The following is a 27,570-nucleotide window of genomic DNA, read 5'->3' as shown; positions in this document are numbered from 1 at the left end:
CCATTCATCTGTAAATGTTTGACCTGACTCGGTGTATAATTATATCAGCCGACACAGCTCATGCGATTTGAATTTGCTGTTGTTCTCTAGAAGGTGAAAGACACGGAGAGGGTCAGTTTATTTATAAATTTCATCACCCAGGTTTTACAAGCCCTGATTCCCTGATCCCTCTTCAGCAATTCGTTCACAAGACTTAATCAAATTTTGACACTACAAAAAGCTCTGGGCAGAGCTACACAGAGACCAACAGTAAAAGGTCTAAGGGGGAGTGTTTCTTAAAAAAAAAAAAAGATTTAATTGTGTTCAGTTAACCTTTCCTCGGTTCATAAAGGTAAATGAGAAAAAAAAGCATGTGAATGATAAATGTACAAAGGACAGTTGAATTTAGGATTACCGTACCTAATAGTAGTTTGGGGAAGTTGGAGGTCTCGATGTTATGATAGTAGACAATAGAGGTGATGCCAGCCATGAAGGCCAAGCCTGCAGGCATGTAAAGGTGAAGATGGAGGGATTGGCTGAACCTGCAAATGAACATCAGGTAGAGAAGAGAAAAAAGCTTAGAGTAAGCCAACAATGACTGATACAAATGTGAAAGAGTCTTCAGTGAAGCACAGAAGTTTTTTAAAAGCCCAGTGAAGTGGTGAGCACAAAGAGAGCTCTTCTATTCACACAATAACAATCACTCACAAGCAGCTACCTAACTCCAGTCTGCAGAAACGGCTGATAAACAGTAATCCTGCGTGTTTACTGGAGCCTGTTACACACAGACTCACTACATCAGACAACGACAGGATGAGGCCCAGGTAGAGAGGAGGAGAGGATAACAGATAAGAAGTATATGGAGGATTTAAAGAGAGGAAGGGCAGAGATGGATTTTCTGCCCAGCTGTGTCTTCCGGTGTCTCTTCATGTGTATAATCTGTGATTGGCACGTCAACTTAAACCGACATTCATTACCTCAGTAAACAAACTCAAGTTTTGAAACAACTGCTGAGGCTGAAAGTAGAGGAGAATCAAACATATTGGAAATACAAACATGAGTTTTTTGATCAGGGCACATGCTCAGTGGCTATATCAGGTGGTTTACAGGTACCAGAAATTTTAACGCTTTTTAACACCTTTTCAAGAGAATTATTAGTCAAATTTCTGCCTGACATCTGGGCTAATCATCATTGTCATATTCAAGCATTGCAGGTTAATATGAAGTCATATGCAAAGGTAGATTTTATGCAAGATTATGGTTATTAGAGTGAGTTAGGTTAATTTAAATTTTACCAACAGGTAAGTGCAAGTATAAAGTAAAACATCAGTATCAGGCTCTTGGTAGATTTAAAGATTAAAAGAATCCTACAGCTCATTTTAGATGTTGGTAGACTAATTCAGCATACTAACATTTTAATTTCAAATATTTTTCAAGTATTAATGATAAGTCCTACTGATTGATCCTCATAGATTTGTTGTCTTCCTCATCCTCCACTTTATCTTCTTTCCTCTTTATTCTTCCTCCCTTTCTAAACACTTCTCTATAGGTATGTTTAGTTGAGCTTCTTACTCTTTAAAATGGCCAGCTCCGACACACTGCTGTGCAGCAGCTATAATTATTCTCTCTGTTTTCTAACTTTTAGTTGATGCTCAATCAATTAAAACTAAATGCAAATATAAACTATAGAAATATATTTTTTAAAACAGATTTTTAAAAACAACAACATTTTTGGAAAAGGCAGGATGCTTGGTAATGGTCTCTAGTGAGTCTGAGCATTACTGAGCAGGTGTTATATGGCGATGAAGTCGACAGGTAAGTGTTAATTGCAGTTAATTCCATTGACCTACCATCCCAGGTGTAAAAATAGCCGTTGGTAGTATGACTAGCATGACTCAGCAGTATGTGGAGGAACTTGTCACACAATGAAGCACACTCAAGACAACACCAAATAAAATGCAGTATGAATTATCAACTCATTGTTGATTTTGTCCGTTTATCATGAATAAACAAAATTAAAGTAAAATTATTTTAAAATCTTACATATGGACCTTTTCAAGCTGAGTAATTAGTAAATTTTTGGAATTATTAGTGTGTCAAACATACCCATCAGAGACAATGCCCTCTGCGATCTCACAGACGAGGATGAAAAGCAGGACGAAGGTGAGGAGCCAGCGCAGGTTGTGACCAGGAAAGTGAAGCCAGGTGCTGTGGTGGATGTGGACCTTTGAGCTCTGGCTACCCCAGCCTCAAACAGGAAACAGGAAATAAGAAAGATAGGTTAAAAAAAGCATCAGGTATGTAACTTAAATACACAGTCAGGCAGTAAAATAAAAAAGGGAATTTAAAAAAAATGTTTGTTTTTTTTCTTGAGACATTTCAATGTGAAAAAAAACACTTGCAAACAGTTTTGACTTAGTGTTTTTTACTCCCAGTGCAATCTTTAACATCCTGAGCTGCATAACAAAGTGCTCTAATATTTAAAGCAAGGCTGAATGAAAGGTACAATAAGGATGCATCTACTGGGCTCCTGACAGCCAGCCAGTGTTTATTAACTGTGTTATCATCACTTTCATTACATTGCTCGATGCTTGGCAGTCAAGTCGATGAGAGCAGCCAGATGGCTGCTGGCCTGAAGACCTCAAGCCAATTATTTTAGCTCTTATTGTTAGTACTTTGAGACTCCTTTGTCCCTTCACTTTGCTCGATGTTTGTATTGCTGTCATGAAACACTTATCTGCTGATCCATATGTGTTAATGACTCCTCTGTTGTCGACACCTCAGAAGCTGGACAATTTATCTCTCTGAGAGTGCTGGTTCAGACTGAACACACACAAGGTAGAAGGTAAAAGGTAGATTTATTGTCATTTTTCTTAAGTGTGGTTTAAGAAGAAATTAAATTGAGGTTGATCCTAAATCCTACTACATCTTTTTGGTGTCGAAGGAGAATTGAGGAGTCTCACAGCCCGGGGAAAGAAGCTGCTCCGAAGTCTGGTGGTTCGGCAGCGGATACGTCTGTATCTTTTTCCAGATGGCAGCAGAGTGAACAGACTGTGGCTGGGGTGGCTGCTGTCTTTCAGTATTCTCTGGGCTCTGTGCAGACACCTCACTTAGCCGAGGTCGCAGGTGCTCTGTAAATGGGAACCAGTTATGTTCTGAGCAGATTTAATCACCCACTGTGAAGCTTTCCTGTTCTGGGCCGTACACGAACCATGCCAGTTCATGATGTTTCCAGTCAGTGTGCTTTCTATTGCTCCTCTGAAGAAGTTAATCTTGCTCTGGAATTTAAACTTCCTAAGTTTCCGTAGGAAGTGGAGCCTTTTCTGTGCTTTTTTAACCTGGGTGTTGATGTGTGATGACCAAGATAGATTCTCAGTGATAGTAATTCAAAAGGAACCTATAGCTGTTCACCTGCTCCACCTCAGCTCCACTGATGTAGACAGGAGTGTGTGTCTTTGCCTCCTTCTTTTTAAAATCAACTGTCAGCTCCTTGGTTTTACTGATACTGAGCAGTAGATTATGCTCTGTGCACCACTCTGCAAAATTGTTGATTTCCTCCCAGTATGAGTTTTCACCGTTGTTTGAAATACAGCCGATGATGGTAGTGTCATCTGCATACTTCACAATAGAGTTCTCCTGATGTCTGGGAGGGCTCCATCGTTGAGCACTAATGTAGAAAACACGTGACTGCCAATCCAAACTCTCTGGGGTCTGCATGTGAGGAAGTCCAGTATCTAGTTGCAGAGTGTTGTACTCTGTAGCCCAGAGTGTTAAGTTTTCCAATCAGCTTTATGGGAGAGATTGTGTTGAATGCTGAGCTGAAGTCAACAAACAACATCTTGATGTTGCTGTTCTTATTCTCCAGGTGAGTGAAGACTGAGTGAAAAGCAGTAGATATGGCATCATCTGTGGATCTGTTGCTTCTTAAAGCATACTGGTGAGGGTCCAGGCTGGCAGGGATGTTGTCTTTGATGTGTGTTGTCACATTCGCGCGCACACACACACACACACACACACACACACACACACACACACAGCGCCTCAGTATTGTAACCCATTCTCACTACCAACTTTTCAAATACAGACGCTTGGTCATTGGCCCATCACGTCAAAATGTGACACAATAGGTATCGCTTCTGTGTCAGTTTTAGATGCTCAGTGATGGCGTGTCAATTTACGCTCATAATATGCATTGTCTCTTTCCAAAATACATTTTCATTTTCACAGGAAACGTCCATGTAACTGTGCAACCCACTATGAGTAAGTGCTAGGTTCAGAAGGAGCTCAGTGATATATACCATAAACTAAAGTACCGGGTGATGTAAGTTATGAACGGTAACTTTTACATACATAAATTTGCAAGCAACAATTTGAAACACATTTGCATAAACATGTATGAAAAAATGGACCCTTTAAATTGATTTAGTATGATTGTACAACAATCATACTAAAGTATGACAACCATGTAACACCAAGCACCACATGCTGTATAATACTAAATGATAACATGTTCAGGCCTATTTATCAAACTCTAGTTCAAAACTTTACATCTCAGTTCAATTTCTGAATGACCATACAGTAGAACCAGCATATACCATCATACACTGTAGTATTAATTCAATAACAGCCTATACTAACCATCTGCAACAGCGTCAGGCTATACTTTATCTTATATTAATATAAATGGTAGGCAGTACATGCTTCAAATAACTCTGCTTATGTTTGCAACACTCATACTCTAATGAGAGTACACACACCAGAAACATAAAATATTATATCTACCCAAAACAGAAGTCAAACACAATGATTTAACATTTTCACGCTCAAAAAAATCATAAAATCATCATGAGAAACAATTAGGTATTTGTAATTACCTTCTCTTTACTAAAGCTGCTGTGAAATTCACTCAGCTAATCTCTAAAACAAAGAAACACACATAATGCAGCCGTACTCAGCTAACTTGAGCATTAGGTTGCTACTTTGAGTTGTATTAGGGCTGCTAATTAACAGCTTTATGCTTTAAACACGATCAACAATCAATAACCACAGCACTGAGGCAAAAAACGTCCCCAAACACTCAAAACGTGCAGGCAATGCAGCGCAATTAGCAATGTTAGCATCATGCAGTTCGCTAGCTTACTGAGATAAATGGAGGTGGAAAATCGGACGTTTCCCAAGTTTCTGGTTGCTTCTCCTTCGTTTGCCTTCTGTGTTGGTTCGTTAACTTGTTGATGCATTCACTTTTATCTACTCTGTTAACTTTAATTCCGTCTGTTTACTCTATTCTCTCCTGTCGCCAACATCCATGCTCGTTTCCGCTCTTTACCTCACATACATACGCAGGATCACGCAATGACGTAGTGACCTGTCAATCAAGTTCAGCTAGGGGAGGGACTATCGTTTCTGATTGGCTGATCTTTGTAAAGGGACATTACGCAGTTTTAATACATTTTTTTGTTCTTTTAACCCTGTATTGTCACTGGGTTACATACAATTTCTGCTCGTTAAATGAATACAGTCTTTTTCAAACTAAACTTAGAACTTTGGTAAATCACTTTGTTTTCAGGTTTACAGATCTTTAGGTTTATGTAACAAAAGCACATGATTAAGTTTAGAAAAAATGTTCTGGTTTGGCTTAATAAGTACATTTGTTATTAATGTCAGGCACCATACATCACTGGCATATTCTGCTACTAACACACTGGGTTGTTATTAAAATATCTCAGTTGACTTTTGGTTTAACACACAAACAGCGGGCTACTGGGTGAAAGTCCGGACTTGACTTGTCGACTTTCTCACTCTTTACACTACAGTAGTTTCCCAGAGCATCTACAAATACTGCCGCCCATTGCATCTCATGTTGCCCTAAAGGGTGCGTCGGTGTCTGATGCCAACAGGCCACTGACCAAGCATTGCCATTTGATGAATTGGGATTTGATGTTGGCCTAAATTTTTCACACATGTAAAACGAATACTTTATCTTCACTAAATTTGCCAGATTTTAAATATAATTCACACATAGTTATTTATTTGGTTGACCATACCTAATCAGGATCACTGGATATATTCAGGGTTGTTGGTTTCACCATACAGAAGACTGAGGTTAGAGCTGAAATGATTAGTCGATTAATTGATGTACATTTTTGGCAAAAATTGCCAAGGATTCACTGGCTCCAGCTTCTCAAATGTGAAGATTTGATGGGTATAATTTGTCTTGTGTGTTTTAAAATAAAAGCATCGTTGGGTTTTGAACTTCTGGTTGGCTAGAACAAGACATCAGAATAAGTCCATTTGAGCTCTGAGAAATTGTGATAGACATTTTTCACCATTTTCTGACATTTTATAGGCTGAAGATTAATCAAATAGCAAAAAAAATAATTAACAGATCAACTGAAAATGAAAATAATCATTAGTTGTAACCCTAACAGAGGTACAATAGTCCTGTGGTAGGCTGTGGTGCATGTTTTTAAACCATCCTGTTTCAGTGGCCTTGATGACTAGCTGAACTCATAAGCCACCACTTGAAAGAGCAGCGCATTACACATCTGCAGGGCAGAACAGAGCGCAGGATACAGTTTATAAAGGTGGACAGAAAAGCTTTCCCACCCCAAAGGATTGTCTTTAGTGACAAAGTTATTAGTGAAAGCAGTACAGCTCAAGGTGACAAAGCAGAGAGAGAAATCACTGCAGCTCCCAGTCAGGTTCTGTTGGCTATCCTCTAACAACATTCACACCATCCTCCAGTGAGTGTTTTTGCCTTTCTACTTTTAGTCTGCTAATAAGCATTATTTCTTTTCCCCACTTAGAGATCTGTTGTGTGGGATTTAGGGGGATATATTGGCGTATGTGTATAACTATTAGTTCATCAACACCTTAAACTAAAAAACAGTGAATATTTCATTTTTTCATTTTCAGCCAGAGCATGTGTGACTGTTGCAGGGAGTGTGTGCAGCAACTCAGAGCTGGTCTGTTACACACTGATGATGACACTAATGGATTGGCCAAAAGCCAGGGGAGCAAAAGATGTGTAACCTAATGCTAGCATGTTGGCATCTCTTTACCTCTGTACAGCACATATATCAGAGGAGTGACATTAAATATGTCCTGACATCCCTACCATACTCAAGAGACTCACATTTCTATCACTGGCTATGGGACAACCAACACTTACAGAGAGGGTGATTCAACTCAAGGAAGCACATTTTCCATGTATATACTTTATAATGGAAATGAAACATTTTACAAGTTTAGTTTTTATACAAATAAAGACTTTCTCATCATAGATGTAAAAGTAAATAAGCTGATTGAGAGTGTGTGTGTGTGTGTGTGTGTGTGTGTGTGTGTGTGGTCTGTGTAGGGAGGTGTGGTGCGAAGAGGCTGAGGATCTCACCGCCCAGCAACACTCACCAATGAAGAGGATGGGAAAGGTGATGAAGAGGAGAAAGACATGTGGCACCACATTGAGTGCATCCAGGAAACAGCCGTTGTTCAGAACCCCTGCGTCCACGTTGTAGGCCACCGAGTTATTCTCGTTCCCGCAAAACGCCAAGGACATGGTGGAACCGGGACTCTGCAGGGAACCGGTTGGAGGAAGAGGAGGCAGAGAAGAGACAGATTTTAAATAGAGGCTCTCAGAGCATGTCGTCTTTTCAAAGGGAACACTGATGGCGTCTTCAGTAGATAATTCCCAAAGTGACCTCCGTCTTGCTCCCTCTTGAATCCAGCTCCCAAATATCAGATCCAGTAGAAGAGGAGTCAGAGGGAGAGAGGGAAGGAGGGAGAAAAAGGGTCAGAAGCAGTCACAGTCCGGTGCGGCAGCAGCAGCAGCAGCTCTCTCTCCTCTCCGGCAGTCTAAGCTGCTTTCCCGGCCATGCTGGTGAGAAACATCTGCATCCCATCTGCCCGCAGTCCTCAGACATCCTCTAAAACTGAAGCTTGCCGCTGCTCAGCTCCACTGGAATGCATTCAGACACACACAAGCACACGCATACAACTAGAGCAGCGGTGGCATTCTGCAGCGCACACTGCTATTCTTGTCTCTAGGAGAGCTCAGAGTCGACCTTGGAAGACGAGAGCGCAGTGTGCAGACGAGCTGGAGGACTGAGCCACTGAAGGTAGGGGGGTGAGGGCAGGAGGGAGCAATGAATGAATGACTGAGAGAGAGAAAGAGAGAGAGGAGAGAAAGGAAAGAGAAGGGGGCAATAGCTGCTGAGTGAGCAGAGCAAACCTTGTAGGCTATAAAGGTGCATGTAAAGCTTGAGCAAGCGCACTAATCTAAATCCCAGCACCATGTTTTCAGAAAATTACATAACTCTACCCCTCAGTCATTTGTTACTTTAACTCATATTAAAACAAGAGTTCTACACAAGAAAGAACAGCTGTGACTGAATAAGTAGGTTGCGCTGATAAGTTAAAAAAAAAAAAAGAAAAAAAAGGGAGGACATGAAACATTAATGTATTCCTGGGACGGGTGCATTGTGCGTTCAGATCCTGCGGGGAGAGTTCCCGCTGCAGCCAGTGGCAGCTGATTTGCTCAGAGGGATCAGCAGAGAGCCACATGGGAGCTGATTTCTGATAATCCATGTATCAACAGGGACAGACTCATGGCCTTTTATTTCTGGTTAAATTGTTTTGTATTTAATGTAATCCAAGCCACTGTGACCTTCACATAATAACAACAGGGAGATAAGCTGAAATGTAATGAGCAGTTGACATGATTGTTTTACACACACTGAAATATGTGCTGGGGTATGTTTAAGTAACATAAGAATACAGAAAAAGATAATGTATTCAACAGCTGTTATCAAAATGGGATTCTGTGCTTGCAATACCATTAACTGAAAAGATACCGAGACTCATAAAAGCAATAAAAAAGACTTGGTATAGATGGGAAGCTATATGAAAGAGACATTTAGTTTATATTCTCCCCCATTTAAATGTCTGTGTGACTGCATTCTGCATAGATGTTGCTGTCCATTAAACAACATCTCAGAGACATGTTGCTGTAAAAGCGCCGACATATAATACAATGTTTAGAAGTGTGTCTACTGCTTTTTTACGAGAAATGACAGCAGATGCTTTTTACTTTCCCTGTAATTCTAGTAGTAGTGACGATGCAAAGCAAAACATAAATGCATGCAGTGACCACTTCGTATTTAATCCAGGTAAAATTGAAAAGTTTTGATAGAATGCAACAATGGTAGCAGTCTTGTATCTTCTTCATGTGAGGGACAAGACAATAACTGTTAATTAAGATGTTGCATTGTTTGTGTGATTGCTGCCATAATTTCTTTGCAAGCTGTTCTCGATGGAGTCTGCAATAGGCTTTTTACTTCAAGCACATAGTTTCATCCAGATTTCTCTTGTAGGCTTAGGAGTATACAAAAAGCAAACAAATAACAATGTGTTATCTTTTTGGAGGCTGTCATCGAGAAAACATGCAGTTTTGATGTACGCTTTAGAACAAACATATTCTGGATGTAATCGAATGTATAGAAAAGAAGACACCAGGCATAACTAAAAGTGAAGATTTCAGCTGATCTTTCACTACAACACCTAATTGCAGCTCTGTCCTCTCACTTCTCGCACAAGTTATCTTCTTACTCAGAGAGACTATACTTACACCAGCTGACATTAAACAATTGGGCTATACATGGGGGTTTTGAATATATAAGCAGAGAAGAGAGGTATGTCCACAAACATCTGAAATGCATGGCACAGCAGAGACTAACCTGCCACATCAGCAGATAAATGAGAATAGAATATACTGCCAACATCAGTACCTCAATTAAAGATAATCATCTTTGATTATCATGCACTGTGTCTGCATCATTATCCATTTTTTTTTTTTTTTTTTTTTGCAGCTGGGAAAACTGGTCGAGCTATTACTTCTGTGCCCTACTTCAGAGATGAGCACTGTCCATCACTGGATTGCCTGGGGACAGCTGAAGCTTCAGTGTGTGTGAGAGAAAGAAAGAGTAGAGAAGCAGCAGCCACTCACAGAGACTTTCAGAAAGCAAAAAGGTTAGTACAGCTAGGGGGCTTATAGCAAAGATTGAGAACAATGTATTCCTAAAATCACTATCAGCCACATATAGAGACTCTGCCATTGTTATGTGGTAACATCACACATGTGTTACAGAACCACAGACACAGACACATGCCAACTAAATATAACAGGGTTGACGGTGTGTGATGATTTTGTCTGTGGGAGTAAAGTGAGACTAAGAGGTGAGTGTTGAATCATGCATGAATCTATTTACAAAATGTTCTCCATCTGGCTGTGAGAACGTGTTACCCCCATGCAACAGCCCTGCCGCGAAACCAACACATCCAATAATTTATTCTCTCCAATAATTTGCCCCTAGATATGAATCCCAGTGATGTATAATCCCATTACAGCACACACAAGGGTTCCCTCATAACTGTGATCTAAAATGACTTGTAACATCATTAGACTAGCCTTTATCTGTAGCCAACTCTGTACAGTTATGTATGCAAATGAAAAACATGTATGTCCCCAGTGGATATTTAAATACATTATGTATGTGTAATTGAGAAATGCCTCATGCTGTCAACAAAAAATGCTATGCTGTGTTAATAAAATGTTAACAGGGCATTGCAGGCTATTATTCAAAGTGAGTATCGATCAGCAACCAGGTGACACAGCCAGCAGCACTTACCGGTTTATATCGTGAGATCATTGTGTTTCAGCGGCGTTTCCCTGACTCCCAAAAAACTCTTCGACGCTGTCACATCCGTCGGTTGGATGTTAAAAAAACAAAAGGGGTAAAATTTCCCAAACAGCAGTCTCTCATGTGTTCAGCCGACTTCTTGCTGTCCCACTTTGTGTTTGACCATCTAACCCGCACGCGGTGGTTTAAGGGTGGAGGCAGGGAGCTGTCCACGGTGCTGAACCCGGGTACCGAGGAGGAGGAAGAGGAAGAGGAGGGCAGATCTTCCACCCAAGGCCACCTTTGGTCTCTGACATGAACCGTCAACCGGCGGGTTACAGTGGCAGGGGGGCGCTCAACCAAACACACAACAGCGGTCGATACAACGCTGAAATTCGCAGCAGACAGCAGTCACGTATGTCATCATGTAGCGGGAGCGGATGACTGCACGATTATATAACAGTGAAGTGGGATGCTGCACAGCGAGACAACACACATGTAACATTATATGATGGATTTCCGATTTTCTTTCATCACCTATAATTTACATTTTTCACAATTAACACTTAAACTCTGATTTAATCTAATGGCATTCAGGTTTCTTTAAAAGCTGAATTATAAACACAGTTGGGTCTCCCTCGTTCTGTGAGTAGTTTAGTATTCAAGGAGCACTATTGCCCCCTGTGGACATTTAATTACAAAACTGTGTGGCTCCCCAGGGTCAGAATAAAGCGATGCAGAGCTGTCAAGATACCAGATAAAGGTGAAGGAACAGTAAGAAAGGATGTGATGCAGGAGAGAGCAGTTTACCCAAAGCACCGTGTGAATGAACAGCATATTGTTTATGCGCCTTTAAAACAACCATAACATAGGAACATCTATACAGCTTTTAATAAATTTTACATTGTGTCAGTCATGGATACTAATGGACTGTTCATTAGTTATGTGGGACATGGGGAGCGACTTGTGTTTGTTATTTGGGCTTGGGGAGGGACATACAACTTTAAATGGTTGTGGGCTATTTTGTGCTTATTCTAAATACCTCCTGAACCTGGAACTGCACTGTTGGTATATACACACATATATATTATATTATATTATCATAAATTGGAAATTTAAATTGGAAATATCAGAGATTATCTTAAAAAATAAATAAATAAAATTCTGACAGTCCCTGGAAACATTGTGGGTGACGAAGGTGTCCACCATCAAAATCACTTTACTCCACATCTCCACATCTGATCTTATGTTTGTTGGTTTTTTTTTACTTTTGCCTTCATTTTACAAGTGACAGCTCAAATGTGAAAGGGGGAGAGAGAGTGGATGACATGCAGCAAAGGGCCACAGGTCAGTGTTGAACCTACAGATCCTGCAGTGAGGACATAGCCTCTGTACACGGGGCGCCTGGTCTACCAGGTGAGCAAATAATATGGTTATTAATGCTGGAGGGAGGGTCATGTATTTTCCCCCACTCAATATAGGAAAAATATTTGCAGCTTCATGGAGAGACAAGATATAAAAAAAAAGGTCACACCCCAGCCAACCCCCTCCTCTAAAAGATAAATAAATAATAAATAAAGTACAGTCCGTAAAGAAGTCAGTTTTAAAATGCTTCTTTGTACTGACTGTTTTGCCATTTGCCCTATGACAATTATTAACCTGATTTCATATTCCCTACTGCAGCACCAACCCAGTAATGTTATGTTGAAAAAAGCAAAGCACGGAGGTGCAGGAAATCTGTATGCACAACAGTAACTCAATTCTGAGTGTTGCAGTCATTTATTGGGCTTTGAAAAGGCAGATTAGAGAGCTGCTGTGATTATAGTACCTGTTTGTTAGACTGACAAATGAGACACTTGTCTAAGGGCAGGGCAGAGTTAGAATGGCCGAGCAGATCTAAGTGAGCTCAACCATGCACAGGCTTGACAGAGGTGAAGAAGATTACTGGGGACAACCAAATATTGACCGCATCATCCTTTCACAAAACAAGACAGCGAGGATGCTTAGTGACTGTGTGGTGTCAATATCTTGATGCATGACACGAGGCTTAAAGGCGATTTTCAGTTTCATGGTGAATCCTGAAGGCATCATCAACAATGTAAAGCTTCTTTTTAATCAGTCAGGTTGTCTTGGCAGACTGTTGATGAGACTAGAAGAATGTTCTGTAGGAGAAGACCAGAGAATAATTTAACAAGTGAGATAAGAATGACAGTTGTTGAATGACCTGTTGTATTTTTAACTGGATTTCTAAGAAATGTTTGCACCAGGAAAGCATTTTTTAATATATACTTTGCTTCCTTCAGTCACTGCACATTAAACACAACAGACCAACACACATGCAGGTGAGTTTCAGAAACACAAGATAATCAGGGCTTAAAGGTTCAGCGCATTAAAAATATGGGGATATATTGGCAGAAATGGAATATAATGTAATAGATATATGTTCTTCAGTATATTATCACCTGAAAATGCATTTTGTTGTGTTTTAGCTGTTTTTCTATGGTAGCCCAAAATGGATAAACCAAACACAGGCCCTTAATAGAGAAAACTGCATTCTTTTTGTTGGCCTCTAGTTAGCAGCCACTCTGTGATGGGCAAAATGTTGAGAAAAACACTGATTTTTAGTGCAAAACTGCTATATGCAGTGTTTTTGCCGGTTTAATTCACAGAGTCCCTTTGAGACCTCTGCGGATAATCTGGCTCCTGGTAAATACCTCCTGACTGTCTGGATCTTAAGTTATCAGAGAAAAAAGGTGAGCACAAATTAGCAGGTGCTGGACTAGTGCCCCATCTGCAACGAGCCAAACAGCATCAGATAAAAATAGATTTTTTATGTGAAACTACTTAATTCAGTGTTTTCATCGATTTAAATATCCTGGTCCATTTGTTTTGGAGAGGAAAAGACCTCCTGAACAATGGACACTGAAATAATCCTAACCGGGGTTTCATGTTTGGCACATGGGAGAAGTTTCAGCTGGCTGCAATCTGCAATCCTCACCACTAGATTCCATGAAAACCTGCACAATGCTCCTTTAAACTGAACTCTTGTCTTTTCTTTAGTGACTGAGGGATAAAAACTGCAAAACCCTTTTCTCTGGCATTTTAAAACTTTATCACCCCCAAAATAATTCTGATGAAACGCTGCAAACATATTAATCTTTTACTGCAGCAGCAGAGGAATCCTTGTGACAGGAACAGTCGGTGTCACTTAGTGTCTAAGTATGTCAGAACATGTAACAGTCCTGGAAAACAACATCAATCAGAACAACTGCTGAAGGCTGGCAGGTCTCAGGCTCATCGAAGCAGCCAATACCGCAGAGGTCACACATGTACATCTGTGCTTACATACGGCTCACTGGGTGGGGATTTGTTAGATGTATGGCAGGATGGGTCACTGATCGCATTAGTTGTAAACGTCTTCTTGTTTATGATACGCATGGCTGTATCATTGTAGAGCACATGTTTAAGCAAAAAGAAACATTTCCTCAGGGCATTTTGAAATAGAGAAATTGCATACTGTATACAGTGTATTCGATCACTGTCACACTAGCTTTTCTGGAAAATAACTGAGCTGTGACAGTAATACCAAGGGAAACAAATACCAAAATACTCTGCTTGTTTCTTCTGATTGACAGGGAGACTGTCACATGTGCTAAAGAACAAAGAACGGAGCCAAACAAAAACAAATGACACACCAAACATCCCCTCTGAGACGTGCAGTGAAGAGGAGGAGGTTTGAAGACTAAGTCGATTACCAGGATGAGTGTGAGGTAGAAGGAGAGGGAGGGCTAGTGCTGAAGTAGGTAGCCGTGTCTGTACAGTGTTGCACTGCCTTCAAACACCTTTCTGTTCACAGTGGGACTGACTGATGCTGACTTAGGGCTGCATACACGTGCACACACAGACACACAAGCCACACTGTCACATACTGTAAACTACAAGGCCACTTTCATTAGATTATGGCCTGAGTTATCACAAAAATCCCTCACATGTGCATTTGAGTAATAGTATGTATGATGCAAAAAATGTATTGTACATGTTTGGATTAGACTACAAATAATTTTCAGGAATGCTTACACTTCATCTTCATATTCTTTCGGAGGGGAAACCGCGATCACAACATCGATCCAGTCCTACAAGTAAAAATAACAGCATTTACTTTCATTTTGTGCATGACTGAATCAATACAAAACATGAAGCCTCACTCAATCTGCAAGTTAGAGTGTGACAACAACAAACACTAACAATCAATCCACGCTAAAGGGGTTTAAGTACAATCAATATAACACCCTGCTGTTGTAGCTACTAGGTTAAATGTTTTTCTTCCTTAAAACAAATGAAGTCTGGCATTTCATTTTCCTCTACTCTGAGTCCTACCCCTCCGCTATTCCAAGCCCGAGCCAAAGAGTTTTGCCCCTCAGTCAATGTGGCATCAATCAGGATCTTCCCATTTACAGCCATGAGTTCATCCCCGGGCACAACGCCACCTACAAACACAAACATCAGAGATGGTTCACTGCCAAACATTTTCATTCACAACAGTGACACAGCGGGAGCACGTGCTGAATGAGCTGCAGAGATAAATATAGATTGCTTGAAGAGAAGTGGGCATCAAGATGGCTTGTATTGGAGGAAACATCACAGAGACTAAGTCATACACGTTTGAGCCTCAGTCAGACTCAGATGAGAAATCTGTTATGCAGCAAAATGAATGACTAGCAGACGTACCAAAAAACTAAGTGCAGTTAGCATCTATTATTTATGTTGTGTGTTGGCTTGTAGGCTTACTAGCAGTGGCTGACACAGAGTTAGTGGTTATGAAACATAAGGTATTTACAACGATGGGGTTTTTGGTAGATAGAGGAGGGAAGCTCCAGGCTTTGGTTTCTATCCAAAAACTGCACACTCTACCATGTTTTCTGTCAAAACTTTCACTTTGCTAATGCAAACTCTGCTCTCTGTACTAACAAGTCCGCTATGCACTGGAAATTTCAGGGTTTTTTGCCAGTGTTGAGTTGAATTCTGCCTCCCCTTGAATGGTGTCTCTATATTAGACAGGGATTGGCTTTCGAATTAGTGACGTACCTAATGTAGCTTGGGAATGTCAAACTCTCAGATTTTAAGGAAGTGCACAGACATTGCAAGTCAGTATATTTAAGGTCAGACATTTTAGGGGCCATAAACATAAAAACACGTTTTTAAGTTGAGGGAAAGAAAAAAACTTACCATGCTTATCTGCAGCACCACCTTCATACACAGAACATATCACCAACTTTCCTAACGGAGAGTCTGCACCTCCTTCCAGAGCAAGGTCAAGCTGTCCAGCCTTAAGAACGATGAACAAAAATATCATCAGTCATGATTTAGAATATTTTTTTAAAATGATATGTAAGATCATCAATAAAATGAGTTATCTGAAGTGAAGATGCAGTCAGTACCTTCTTGATTCTCAGCAATCTCACATCTCGCCCATCTATCTGGTCCGTGGAGAACTATCAAAAAAAGAATTGTGGAGGGGAAAGGAACAAAACACTCTGAGGATGGTATGACAGTGGTCAGCAAAAAAACCCAAGAGACTTATAGTATACCCTTTTTGAGTTAATAGCTATTGATGATATACTTATAAAAAGAGAACTGCCACGTTATGATAGTTCAAAGTTATTCATATTATATATGGAATAAAACATTAATCTCTTATTCACACACAAACCTTTTTAATTAGCCTGATTTACTATATTTGGCTCTCTAGCTAAGCTCTCAAAATGTGGCTTATTTAAAGCTAATAACAAACTAGCAAGTCTGTATAATTCCTCCTCTGAACCAAGACAGACATCTTTGGTGTAAAATAATTCACAACAGCTGTGACGGTATTAAAACAGATTATAATATTTGGAAGCATTAGCTTGTGGTGAATTTATTCTTGTGTAGTGGCAAACACTCTGGGTTTACATTTCTAGCAAACCTTTTGGGTCTACAGATGTTCGCTAAACAGCACTTTCCTTTTAAACTTCCAAGTATCTGTGGCATTTTCTGCATTATTCTAGTGCTGAGAAGATCAGGCATACAATACCATGGAGTAAGGATCAAAATCTTCCTCATATTTCTGAAATCCCTGAAAGAGAGTCAAGATGCAGTTCATTAAAACAGATCAATATGTAAATGAGGGGGTTAACAAACTGGACTAATAAAAAAACAAAATAATCTCAGTGAATGTCAGCTGTGTAACAACACATTAAATGAAGTGCTGTTCAGATTTCCTTTGACAACCGTCTGTATGCTAGATTTTAAATACCATCCTAAATACATGGAAACCATGGAGACACTCAGTCATAAATTCAAAAAAGCAAAGTGGCTTTCATAGCCTCACACTTTAATTTAAAATGGGAACACAGTGTTACACAGAAATCACTCCTAATCTTTTCTACAAAAGGGGACAGCCGTTCAATTTCAAGGGAAGGAAACAGAACAACAGACATCTCATTTATCCAACCACAATGACTCAGAGTGCCATTTTTCTCCCCGTAGAATAAACACACATTAATCTAACTGTTCATTTCCTGTTATTGTGCAAACACTACATTGGATGTAAAGGACAAACTCATTTGTGACATAAATTTTCATTCATTTTGCCAGGAGACAGAAGCTGAATTCGGCCTATGCAATCTAACTCGTGTGGTAATTGGAATAATAGATACAGTAAATCCAATAAGACTAATTTTCTCTGTCTCTAAGTAATGTGAAGGTACAAGAAAGCTAAACAGCCTTCCTCTCTTATAGTAATGGACACTGGACCAAGCCATGCAGAGACACAAACTGTTGCCAGTAAAGATCATATCAAATAACAGCAGTAAGATTGTGACATGCATTACGACACTGTATGTTCATATTCACAACATTATTAGCCACATTTCCACCAAAAAACTTCAGGTATAGTAACTTAAGAACCATATGTAGCCCATACAGACATGTACCCAAATTCCAACCCTCACAGGATTTCCTCTTCACCAGTGATGCAGAGGAACGTCTGCACCTCATTAACTGTCCACATAACGAGGTTGCAGGTCAGCATTTTCAGAACAAAACAAACAAACGGGATGGTCAAAGTTGTCATATTGACATTTAAGGTGTGATGATGGATTCCTGATATCAACTCATGCATTGATTAACATGCAGGAAAACAGTCCACCAATGCTTGCAGGTAGCTGCCAGTAGCCTTTGAACGGCACAGCGAATTAATTCGCTTTTTGCACAGTCCACTCTGAAGCTGCTAACTGTTAAATAAGGAAGAAGAAGAACTATAAAGTATGAAGAGGTAATTAAATTTATAATTATAGTTTATTAATGTCTGAAAAAAAAATATCAACACAATATCCACAATGGACTTAATCCTTAAAATCAGCCACAACTCATTCCTGAGCAGGAGTGACTGTTCTCTATTGACCAATCAAAAGACTTTAGTTTTTCTAGCTCCACCTTTTAGTACCAGATCAGTGTTCAAGGCACCTCAACAGACGGGTGACGAAACATGGTGAAAATAAATAAGAGTTTCATCCATAACTTTTCATAATGGAAACACAGAATTTACCGTTCTAATGCGTACTACCAAACTGAACTGAACTGAACAGATGACTGCTTGGTGGAAACGAGGCTATTGTGTCCTCCAAATCAATAAAAGAGCACTCATGCAAAAGCTACATAACTGGACCTGGGGGCAGTGATGCAGTCAAAACAGGACATAATGAAAAATAAAAGAAGAGTCATCACAGCTTCCAGGCAACCATGAGGAAACCCGAGACAAAGGGTGTAGAGAGAACAGGAGAAAAGCACACAAGATATTTAATCAATAGAGGTAGTGATAGGTATGGATTACTTGTCGTTTGTTGTTTGATTTAAAAGATGAGTTGTAAGGCACCATCCGCTTTAACATTTCCGGAGGCTGAAACACAAGACCAGGTAGCAGCTTTTAGTGAATATCAACTCACTTCTGCCTCTGGACACACATAGAAACAGTGATGGCTGTGGCTGGCTGTGGTCAGAAGTGTGCTCTGTCGCACCTGTAATCACACCCAACAGTGATATAATGGTTTAGTGACACACCATGGAGTGCACATCTACATCACTGAAGGAAAGTGTGACGATAAATCACTGGAGGGTGAGTTAATCATGCTATACAACACTAGGGAATTCCTTCTGGTAATGAACAAAAAGTGTTAAATAACGTCATTATCATAAAAATGTGTTTTGGTCCAGTTCACTTTTACAAAACCAGTAGTGTGGTCAAAAGATGACACTGACTACTATATTTTTTATCATCATCAACAAATCCAATGAAAAGACCAAAACGTTAAAATGGAAAAGTCTCCAAAGTCATCTCTGTTCTGTCTGTAGCACTGAGCCCAACCCCTGTTGGTTCCTACTGATGCTGCAATTCTTAAAAATACCAAAAATATTTCCCTAATATATCATTTATTTAAAAAAAAACCCAAACATCTTTTTAAAAATGTTCCCAAACAGCTGGGCATTATAGTTTTTTTCTCAATCCAACATAAATCAAACAGGAGAAAAGAGTAAATTTATTGGGGTCTATTTTCAGTCATCGTATGTATGTGGAAGTGTCTCAAAATGAACTACAGTGCACATGTTTATTGTCATGAAAGAACATGTCTTTCAGCAAAACAAGATGCTGATTTATGTCTATTGAATAGTTTTTGGACATAAACAGAGGCCCTTTACAGAAATAGGCTTTGTCGGACTTGACAGTTGGAAAAATTCAGTGTTGGTTCTTTTCATGGGATTTGTTGAAATAAGAAAAATATAGACTATTACCAGCCTCCTCTAAGTTCTTTGGCCCATTTCTCCAGGCTATTGAAATGCAGTGACCAACAGGAATCCTATGTAAATACTACAGCACATGGTTTACTACAGTCCTTAGTAATATACTGAACAAAACATTCAGTAGCAATTCTCTTTGATGTCAATATTTACCAAATCAGTTTAAGGATTACAGCATACAAAACTGCATTTAAAAACATCAATAGCATAGCTGAGTGATGCAGCAGTGTTGGCAACTCTGATGACTGGTGTTGAACATGTCAGGGCAAAGTGAATGATTTATAGCTTCTACTCCTTAAGCTCCCACAGTCAATGTACCTCTCAGTGAGGCATTTCACCTCCAGGTGCAGCTGAACTGATGAAGTGTGTGGCTGTGCTCTAAAGTGTGAATGTGTGACACTATTTATGTGAGGCAGAGGGTTACTGGAAATGTTTTCTCCAAAGAAATGCAGTTTGAAAAATAAGCAATCTGACCAGTTTCATTAGAGCTTTTTGACAGGACGGACAAATGGCTCCCCTGTGTGATCCAATAACCACAGATTGGCTTTTTTTGTGAAACAGCTGGAGAGTCTGGAAGACTCCACAGGACACAGAAAAAAAGAGGCAGAGATGAATCCCTCACCCAGATGATGGCATGCTGTGTCAGATGTCTGAACACTTTATTACCGTACTATGCTGAATTGGGGAGGATTTATGCAGGAAGGAGATGATTGCGATGTGATGTGTTTCATACCAGGCCATCAGAGCGGAGTGCAGGTCTGAGTGGATCTGGTCTGTGGGTCTGGGACTGCGGCAGCATGACCGGTTTAGACATAACAGGGGCCATCTGTCGCCTCTGATTGGGGGGACTAGGAGCTAGTTGCTATTGGGGGAGAGATCATGTTTGCAGTGTAGGTTTGGACTGAAACAGTAGGGTGATGAAACAAGTCATTCTAAAAGAAAAGCTTTTTTGTTCTGGTGGGATTGTACACATTTATAAAGCTCATCATTTACACTAAAAACAGAAGGGGTGTTTGATTTCTACAGAGAAACACTCACCAAGGGGGTGCTTGAAGAAGAAATACGACTGGCATGGGAGGTATTTCTCATTACCTGAACCACAATAAAATAAAATCAATCTTGCAGCCCGCTGGCACATACAGAGCACTGCAGGAATACCAATGCAACACACGGCCAGAAATCCCTATATCCTCAGAGCAGAGCATGGCTGAGGTTTCTTAAGCACTCAATGCATAACCTTTTGAATGAAATGCAAATGTCAAAACAAACGCAAGCACACACACTTAAAAAATGCTCCTCTAATCAGCAATATGCTGCTTTCATCAACACTACACGCCATGCAACACTCCACTCAGTATAACAATCCACACAGCTACAAGAAAACATCAATAACAAACTAACTGCATCTCTGAATGCCTTTTCCTCAGCTTGAGGTAAACTGTAAATCAATGACTGCATAATTCAGTCATGCTGCTACAATGCATCACTCTCTCTTCATGCATAAAACATCCCAATACATAAAAAAGAACCTGCACATAAACCTGTGCATTAAAGAGAACTGAATCCTGCAGCCTTGAAAATGCATTAAATCTGTGAGTTTCCTATTTCCTACATTTTTTTAAACTACTGATTCAACTTTTATTCAAAGATGGAAAACAAGGTCCTTTCCATCCATCCGTTAAACAGAGCTGAGCAGTAACACAAAAAGGAAAAGCCAGTCCAACGCATTCTCTCGCTCTCTAACCTTTGGACTGGAGGGGTAGGACATTTCACTGGTGTTGGACGAGTAAATTCCTCCTCTGGGGAGATAGCCACCTGCCTCCCACTCGCTCCGGTGCTCTGGAGGGCTGGGAGGGTGTTGGAGGTGATGGTGATGATGCTGGCGGTACCCACTGTGGGTTCCTACTTGTTCTTCAGAGTGTTGTGGGGGTGGGGGTGGAGGGGGAGGTGGAGGAGGTGGTTTCCTATTTCCTACATGGGGGGTGGCGGCGGCGGAGGCCGTGGAGCGGGCTGAGGGAGGATGGAGGCCAAGATGCTGAGATGGAGGAGGATAGTGGGAAGAGGGTGGGGGTTGGGGTTGGGGAGGCTGGGGGTGAGGCCTGCGTCCCTTGTTGGTCAAGGTAGATGGGGCAGAGGGAGGTTTTCTAGCACTGGGTGGAGAAGGAGGCCGCCGCTGTGGGGATGCTCGAGTGGAGGGAGGGGAGTAGTTAGGTATTGTGGGGTTCAGCTTGGGGGAGGGTGGAGGGAGAGGCAAAGGAGGGGGAGGCTGGCTACTGCTGGGTTGGGTGGGGGCCAGTCTCTTCAGAGGGCCCTTCAGGCTCTGATCCACCTCATCCAGATTAATGTCGTCCAGATCAGTCGTGGCCAAGTGGAGGCCGCCCGGGAAACGCTTCACTTTGGGTTCCGAGGCAGGAGAGAGCGGCGGGGAGAGCTTAAAGTCACATGACATAAAAAAGGACTCATTTCACTTCATGTTTCATTTCTCATTAGCTTATTAAACAATGTTAGCAATCAGCAGGAGGCCAACACATCCATAAACTCTCTCTTACAGTTCCTCTTTATTCTACATTGACATGGTGCCATACAACAAATGGTCCACAGTCACCTCAGAAAGACCATTTGTGTCAAAATATCTCAATGTGGAATAAAGAAATTGACATGAGAAAATAGAGTGGGGTTTTTAATATATTATTTTGTATTTCATAATGCATAATCAAAAATTACTATTTTTACTGCTCTTGTTTCTCCTTTGTACTGTCCAAGTGATTGCACTTGGTGGAAAATAAGTTGTCTTTAGTGCTAGGAGCAGGTAAAAATAAAAATTCCAACTGGACACTGCCTCACCTCATGCATCATATAAATCATGAACCTTAACATTTGAAGTGAAACAAGTGACAAAATGGCACACATAGTGGTTTAAACCCCACCCTTCAGCTTTTGCTAGATTATAATGGCCAGGGAGACAAGCTGTCTTAACTGTCCTTTTACATCATTTCACTCCGTCACCAACTAAGTATGGTGGGAAGGCTTTGCCTCAGTGACTAAGTTTACATGCACAAAATTTTCATACTTTTTGCACCTTTCCCAAAAAAGAACATATTCCTAGTGAGCTGTTTACATGGCTATTCCAACACTCCTGCATGAAGTGTGTTGTGTATATGTTCAAAGAATGCTCTTAAAACCTGAATAATACCAGCATATCCTACATGTCTTAATCTGGAAATTCTACATTTGGTAAAAGGTCTGATTCAGAATATCCAGACAGAATATGCTGTTTACATTCCCCATATCAAATGCAGATTTTTTTGTCATATTCAGAATAATAGTGAACTATTTGTGTGCATGTAAATATTGTCAGTGCTATGCTAGTGTATGAGTGCTCTATTCATCTTATGAGAAAATACCACCTGTCCAGACTACAGGGGATCCACTGTTTAATGTTATGGGGAAAACAAAACAGTGTTGAAGAGCTCAGAGCGGTCTCGACAGAGGAGGGCTCATTCTGTACCTCTGGGGATTCATTCTCCACACAAGAAATCTGCTCCAACCGAGTCTGACAAAGACGCTCCACCCAGTGTTGCACTTTCTCTGACTCCTCAAGGTCTTCTCTCTCCGTCTCTGAGACCTGGCACACAGGCAGAGCCGGGCAGCATCAGACAATACCAGTTAACCCCATACACGCATGTTCACATGCTCAGCTTTAAACTTTGCATCACAAGTCAAACAACACAGCTGTATTTAGTTAAAACCACAACTTGACACCCTGAAAGCCAACATAATGTAGCCATACAGTACATCATATTGTCAGATGGCTTGAGTCCACTCCACACGCTTTTTAAGCCCCTCTTTTCGTACCTCTTGAACCAGTCGATTGATCTTCAGCTGCTTCTCTCGTTCATACATCTCCTCCTTCTCCTTGGCGAGTTTCAACTCAAACTCCATCTCCTTCTTGTTCTTTCTCTGCTCCTGCAGTGTGTCTGTGTTGGACACTTTCTTCTTTTTCTTCTTCTTTTCTCCTTTCTGAGGTGTCATCAGTTAGTCAAAATAAAAAAAAAAAGCAGGGTACAGACAAATCTGCCACTCCAAACCACACAGCACGACATGCATAAATAGCTAGTGACACCACACTGTGTATAACAGATAAAACAACACCAAGTTTTAAATATATTTTTAAAAACAAACGCTCTATATAACAGCCAGTTTGTTCGGATGACATAAGAGCCAGTTATCTCTCCTCTGTAGCCACTCTTAAACCACACTGAACTCAGGCAGCTGACGGTACCTTGCGGATTGACGGCAGTTTCCCCTCATATCGATAAAACCAGCCAAACGCTAAGGATGGAGATGAACACAGGTCACGCTCACAGGTTTGTTAAATTAGATTCATGGTTAAAACACAGTCTCAGCCAACCCTTGGCAGTGCATCTATTTTCAAACAGCCATTACACTAAAAATCCACAACACATCACTCAAAGAGAAAAGTGACAGAAAAGATTAAGTCTGCTCCATTCAGAGACTCTAAATAACAACTACTGAAGACGCAAACCACATTTTAGAGATGTAGGAAAAAAAGGCAGCTTCAACAGATGGATTTTGGTTATGTGTCATTAATTCTCAGCAACATCTGGCAAAGGAACAAACACTCTTTAATGGTTAATTTTGGTTGTCAAAGGAAATCTAGCACTTGTCTGTGTGTCAGCTCGTGTGCACGAACATCCTCCAGACTCACTTGTCTGTCCTGCTCTTCCTCCTTGTCTTCATCTATGAAGGAGCTGGCTTCATCAGCTTAGAGGAGAGGCCATAAAAAGCAGCACAGCACACCAAAGTGACAGAAAGAGACAGAGAGAGCGTGCAAAGGAGAGGAGGTGAAATAAGGTGAAATCCAGGAAATAGTTTACTTCTAAAACTCTGTGGCTTCAGAAGAAAAGTAAATGTTTAGGTTCAGGAGTAAATAGAGGATTCATGCATTTCAGGATGGAGACTTTCAGTTTTCCTTACGAGAACTCTTGGCCTTGGTGGTTTTTGTCTCAGGTGGTGTGGGTGACGGGCTCTTGGGAGTGCGGGGGCTCTTAGGGCTCTTGGGCCTGTCTTTAGCTCCCCAGTCCTCTTCCCACTCTCTGTTGTGCTTCCTCTCCATCGTCTCAATCCTACAGAGGACAACAAAAAAGTGAGAGATGTCAGATGTTTTATACATGTCAAAACAATATTGAATTATATGGATATTAAAATTGGTTGTATACTTCTCCATCTCCTTTCTGTAGCGCTCCTCTTCCTCGGCAGCTTTCTGAGAGATCTCCATCTTTCGCCTGTTAAATACACAATAAACATACAAAATAAAACTCTTTCCACACAACACACTATAGCACAGGGCCATAAAGACAGAATGTATGGCTTTTATTCAGGTCATGGCTGCTAGTGAGAGTGTCAGCCATGCAAAACGTGATATGTAGCCCCATTATTCATCCCAAGATATTGCTGGCATCAAAGCACAGAGAAATCTGAGTGTGTCCTTATTTTACAAACGCCAGTGAAGAATGTGATTTAGTGATGGGAACATAAATCTATATTGTGATGTATCAATAGAGCAATATAAGATTCTCAGTTAGAAGGAAAATCAATGCCTGCTTATTTTTGCACCTAATATATGTAGATGCATGTTTATGCAGCATATTTCTATGAAGTATTACTAGTGTCACAGAAATAGCATTACAGCATTTCATTAAATAAAAACTAATTGTACGATAAAACAGGCATTCTTAAATGTTTTTCAAGCTTATTTATTAAGCTATAAACAACTAGACTTAAAAAGTAAATCGTAAATTTGGATATTTTAAAGGGGGCTAGAAAGAAGAATTATGAGTCTTTTAAAGTAATTTATAAAGAAATCCAATTTCATCAATAAATATTTCTAATTTAAAGGGGATTTAAAACACCAACATAAAAAAGTCAGTGCGTACATCAATTAAAAAGAAATCAAATCATTTCAAACATAAACAGTAGTATTTAAAAATATATTTGAAAATGCGATTCAACAGGAGAAATAAATAACTGGGTTCACAAATTGAATTAAGATCATAGGATTTAATCAGGTATTTGTATAGACTGATACATTTATTTGTATACAAATGGTTTCATGCCTATTTTTATTGTACAGTTAGTTCTTTTAATTTATGAAAAGTTTTATTAGTATTTTTGTAGAACGTGTGGTCCTCCATATATGGTGAGATGACAGGGAAACTATCTTTGTTCACACATGAGTACTCTGTTTCTCTGCTGTGTTTTAGTGTGAGGAGGTAATGCAATGACTGAACTCAGGTCACAAGGGAAAAGGAATTTGGCACTGACAGGTGCCGGTGCCGGCTTGGGATTTCTGGGAAACATCAAAGTAATGTCAGTCAACACCGCTGCTGTTGGGTGATGACCTTCAGTTTGACCACATGTTGGTATTCCCCTAGATAACAAGACAAGAGAGCCTTCCAGCTGAAAGTGGATAAAAGCTACTGGGCACTATTTGTGTTGAGATGTGCCAAAATGTGAGACAATTCCTGACAGCAAACACCTGCTTCTAGCCAGTAAAGCTTTTTATAGGGTTCTTTTTTCAGTTAGTGATCTCAATGTCAGGGTGAGGATGCAGTAATTTGTTGGGAAGCAGGAGTTGATGCCATTTAACTTGCAAAGCTGCTTTGGAGATGCAGAACATTTACTGTGTCTGTGTGTGTTTGAGTGTGTTTGTGTGTCAAGTCAGGTCAATTTTATTTACAAAGCCCATTTTCACAAATCACAATTTGCCTTAGAGGGCTGTAGGGCATGCAACTTCTCTCTGTCCTTAGACCCCTACAGAGACTAAGGAACCCCCCCCCCCCCAAAAAAAAAACATAATCTGGGGACGAAATGGTAGAAACCTCAGGAAGAGCGACTGAGGAGAGATCCCTCTTCTAAGGCGGACAGATGTGCAATAGAGTTACAGTTTAAATTACAGTAAGTGTGTGTGGGTGTGTATTTTTTGTCATTAAATCATTGTATTTTCATATTTGGGTAAACCCTGTGTGTACACTTGTGATGGGCATTTAAAGTCATTTCCATATTCTAACACTAGTAATAAATCATTATTAATTACTTGTGCGTAATAGTAAAAATGTGCATAGGGGTTACGGTTAGTCTACCTTTCAGCGCCTCACAGACTATAGAAATAAACTAGTTTAACATGACATTGCTTTTACTACACACTCATTTCACTTTGTCTTGTCTTATGCCTGGTTGTTATTCTGCCTGTAAGGTTAGATGGAGTGTAACTGGTCATGAATGAAAGTGAAATGAATCTGTCAAAATATGTTTTATCTTTGTATTTTTTAATAAACTATGTTAAAGAATTTTGTAACAATAACTTTTCCGACTGAATTCGACCTTAACTGCACTACCATGGAGCCAACATTTTACATTTTAGGATAACAACAAAAGACTTGTGTTCAGGTACAACAAGACAACTGTTGTTCTTCTGCCATACTGGAAAAACAGAAGAGGAAAGTTCACTCACTGCTTCTCCTTCTCCTGCTGCTCTTTAATGATTTTGTTGGTCTCCAGTGCCACCCTCTTCTGGTGCATCAGCTCCTGCCTGTCCAGCTCCCTGCGGGCCTCCGCTGCCAGACGCTCCTCATCAGTCATGAACAGCTCGCTGCCCTGAGAGGGTGACAACAGCCAGAAATGACAATCAGGGAAATACATCATGTACAACAGGGGTCCTAAAACTTTTTGGCTCTGGGGACCAGGGCCCGTAAAAACCACTCGACCAGAGAGAGGGCGAGGAGGTGTCTGTTTTTATCACGTAACATCTTTGAAGCCTTACTCAAAATCAGAGAATCACAGATATATGGCGCACAAAAACATGTAAGATACATACTAAAATACTGTGCTGTTATTATTGTTTAGAGTTGCAGGGTTCCCTGTTAATGTAGATGCAACTTTGAATAAATGCATTAGACAGGCACCAAGGAAACAGTAAATAAGAGGGGACTGCTTGTCTCAGTTACACAGTTGCCGCCGCTGAGTCCCGAGGCAAACAACCTGCCGAGTGACTTGACTGATGATA

The 27,570-nt window shown here is 40.4% G+C and overlaps 2 protein-coding genes across 5 annotated transcripts in view; both read right to left on the bottom strand.

The window, feature by feature from the left end:
* abcc8 (ATP-binding cassette, sub-family C (CFTR/MRP), member 8) overlaps positions 1-10,733 on the bottom strand; it is a 67,071-nt gene extending 56,338 nt beyond the window's left edge. For both annotated transcript variants that reach the window (XM_042495818.1, XM_042495819.1), the window contains exons 1-4: positions 10,662-10,733; positions 7,387-7,549; positions 2,086-2,227; positions 400-521 (exon numbers count right to left, since the gene is read on the bottom strand). In XM_042495818.1, coding sequence (XP_042351752.1) covers positions 400-521; positions 2,086-2,227; positions 7,387-7,549; positions 10,662-10,682 — 448 coding nt within the window. In that variant the 5' untranslated portion in view covers positions 10,683-10,733. The remainder of the gene's footprint in view (positions 1-399; positions 522-2,085; positions 2,228-7,386; positions 7,550-10,661) is intronic.
* A 1,688-nt stretch (positions 10,734-12,421) lies between these two features.
* The window catches only part of ush1c (Usher syndrome 1C), a 28,666-nt gene continuing 13,517 nt past the window's right edge, over positions 12,422-27,570 (bottom strand). For 2 of the 3 annotated variants that reach the window (XM_042495552.1, XM_042495553.1), the window contains exons 12-21: positions 27,019-27,161; positions 24,725-24,790; positions 24,483-24,631; positions 24,214-24,269; positions 16,723-16,764; positions 16,091-16,144; positions 15,879-15,978; positions 15,030-15,139; positions 14,730-14,785; positions 12,422-12,814 (exon numbers count right to left, since the gene is read on the bottom strand). In XM_042495552.1, the coding sequence (XP_042351486.1) occupies positions 12,802-12,814; positions 14,730-14,785; positions 15,030-15,139; positions 15,879-15,978; positions 16,091-16,144; positions 16,723-16,764; positions 24,214-24,269; positions 24,483-24,631; positions 24,725-24,790; positions 27,019-27,161 (789 nt within the window). In that variant the 3' untranslated portion in view covers positions 12,422-12,801. Of the gene's footprint in view, positions 12,815-14,729; positions 14,786-15,029; positions 15,140-15,878; positions 15,979-16,090; positions 16,145-16,722; positions 16,765-18,522; positions 18,589-22,992; positions 23,110-23,339; positions 23,505-23,766; positions 23,817-24,213; positions 24,270-24,482; positions 24,632-24,724; positions 24,791-27,018; positions 27,162-27,570 lie in introns of all 3 variants that reach the window. The other variant, XM_042495554.1, reaches the window with a different exon arrangement.

The sequence above is a fragment of the Plectropomus leopardus genome, chromosome 11 (genome assembly GCF_008729295.1).
Source record: "Plectropomus leopardus isolate mb chromosome 11, YSFRI_Pleo_2.0, whole genome shotgun sequence".
Taxonomy (NCBI): domain Eukaryota; kingdom Metazoa; phylum Chordata; class Actinopteri; order Perciformes; family Serranidae; genus Plectropomus; species Plectropomus leopardus.
Note: the sequence above shows the minus strand (reverse complement) of the source record. Positions and strands in the feature narration are given on the sequence as shown.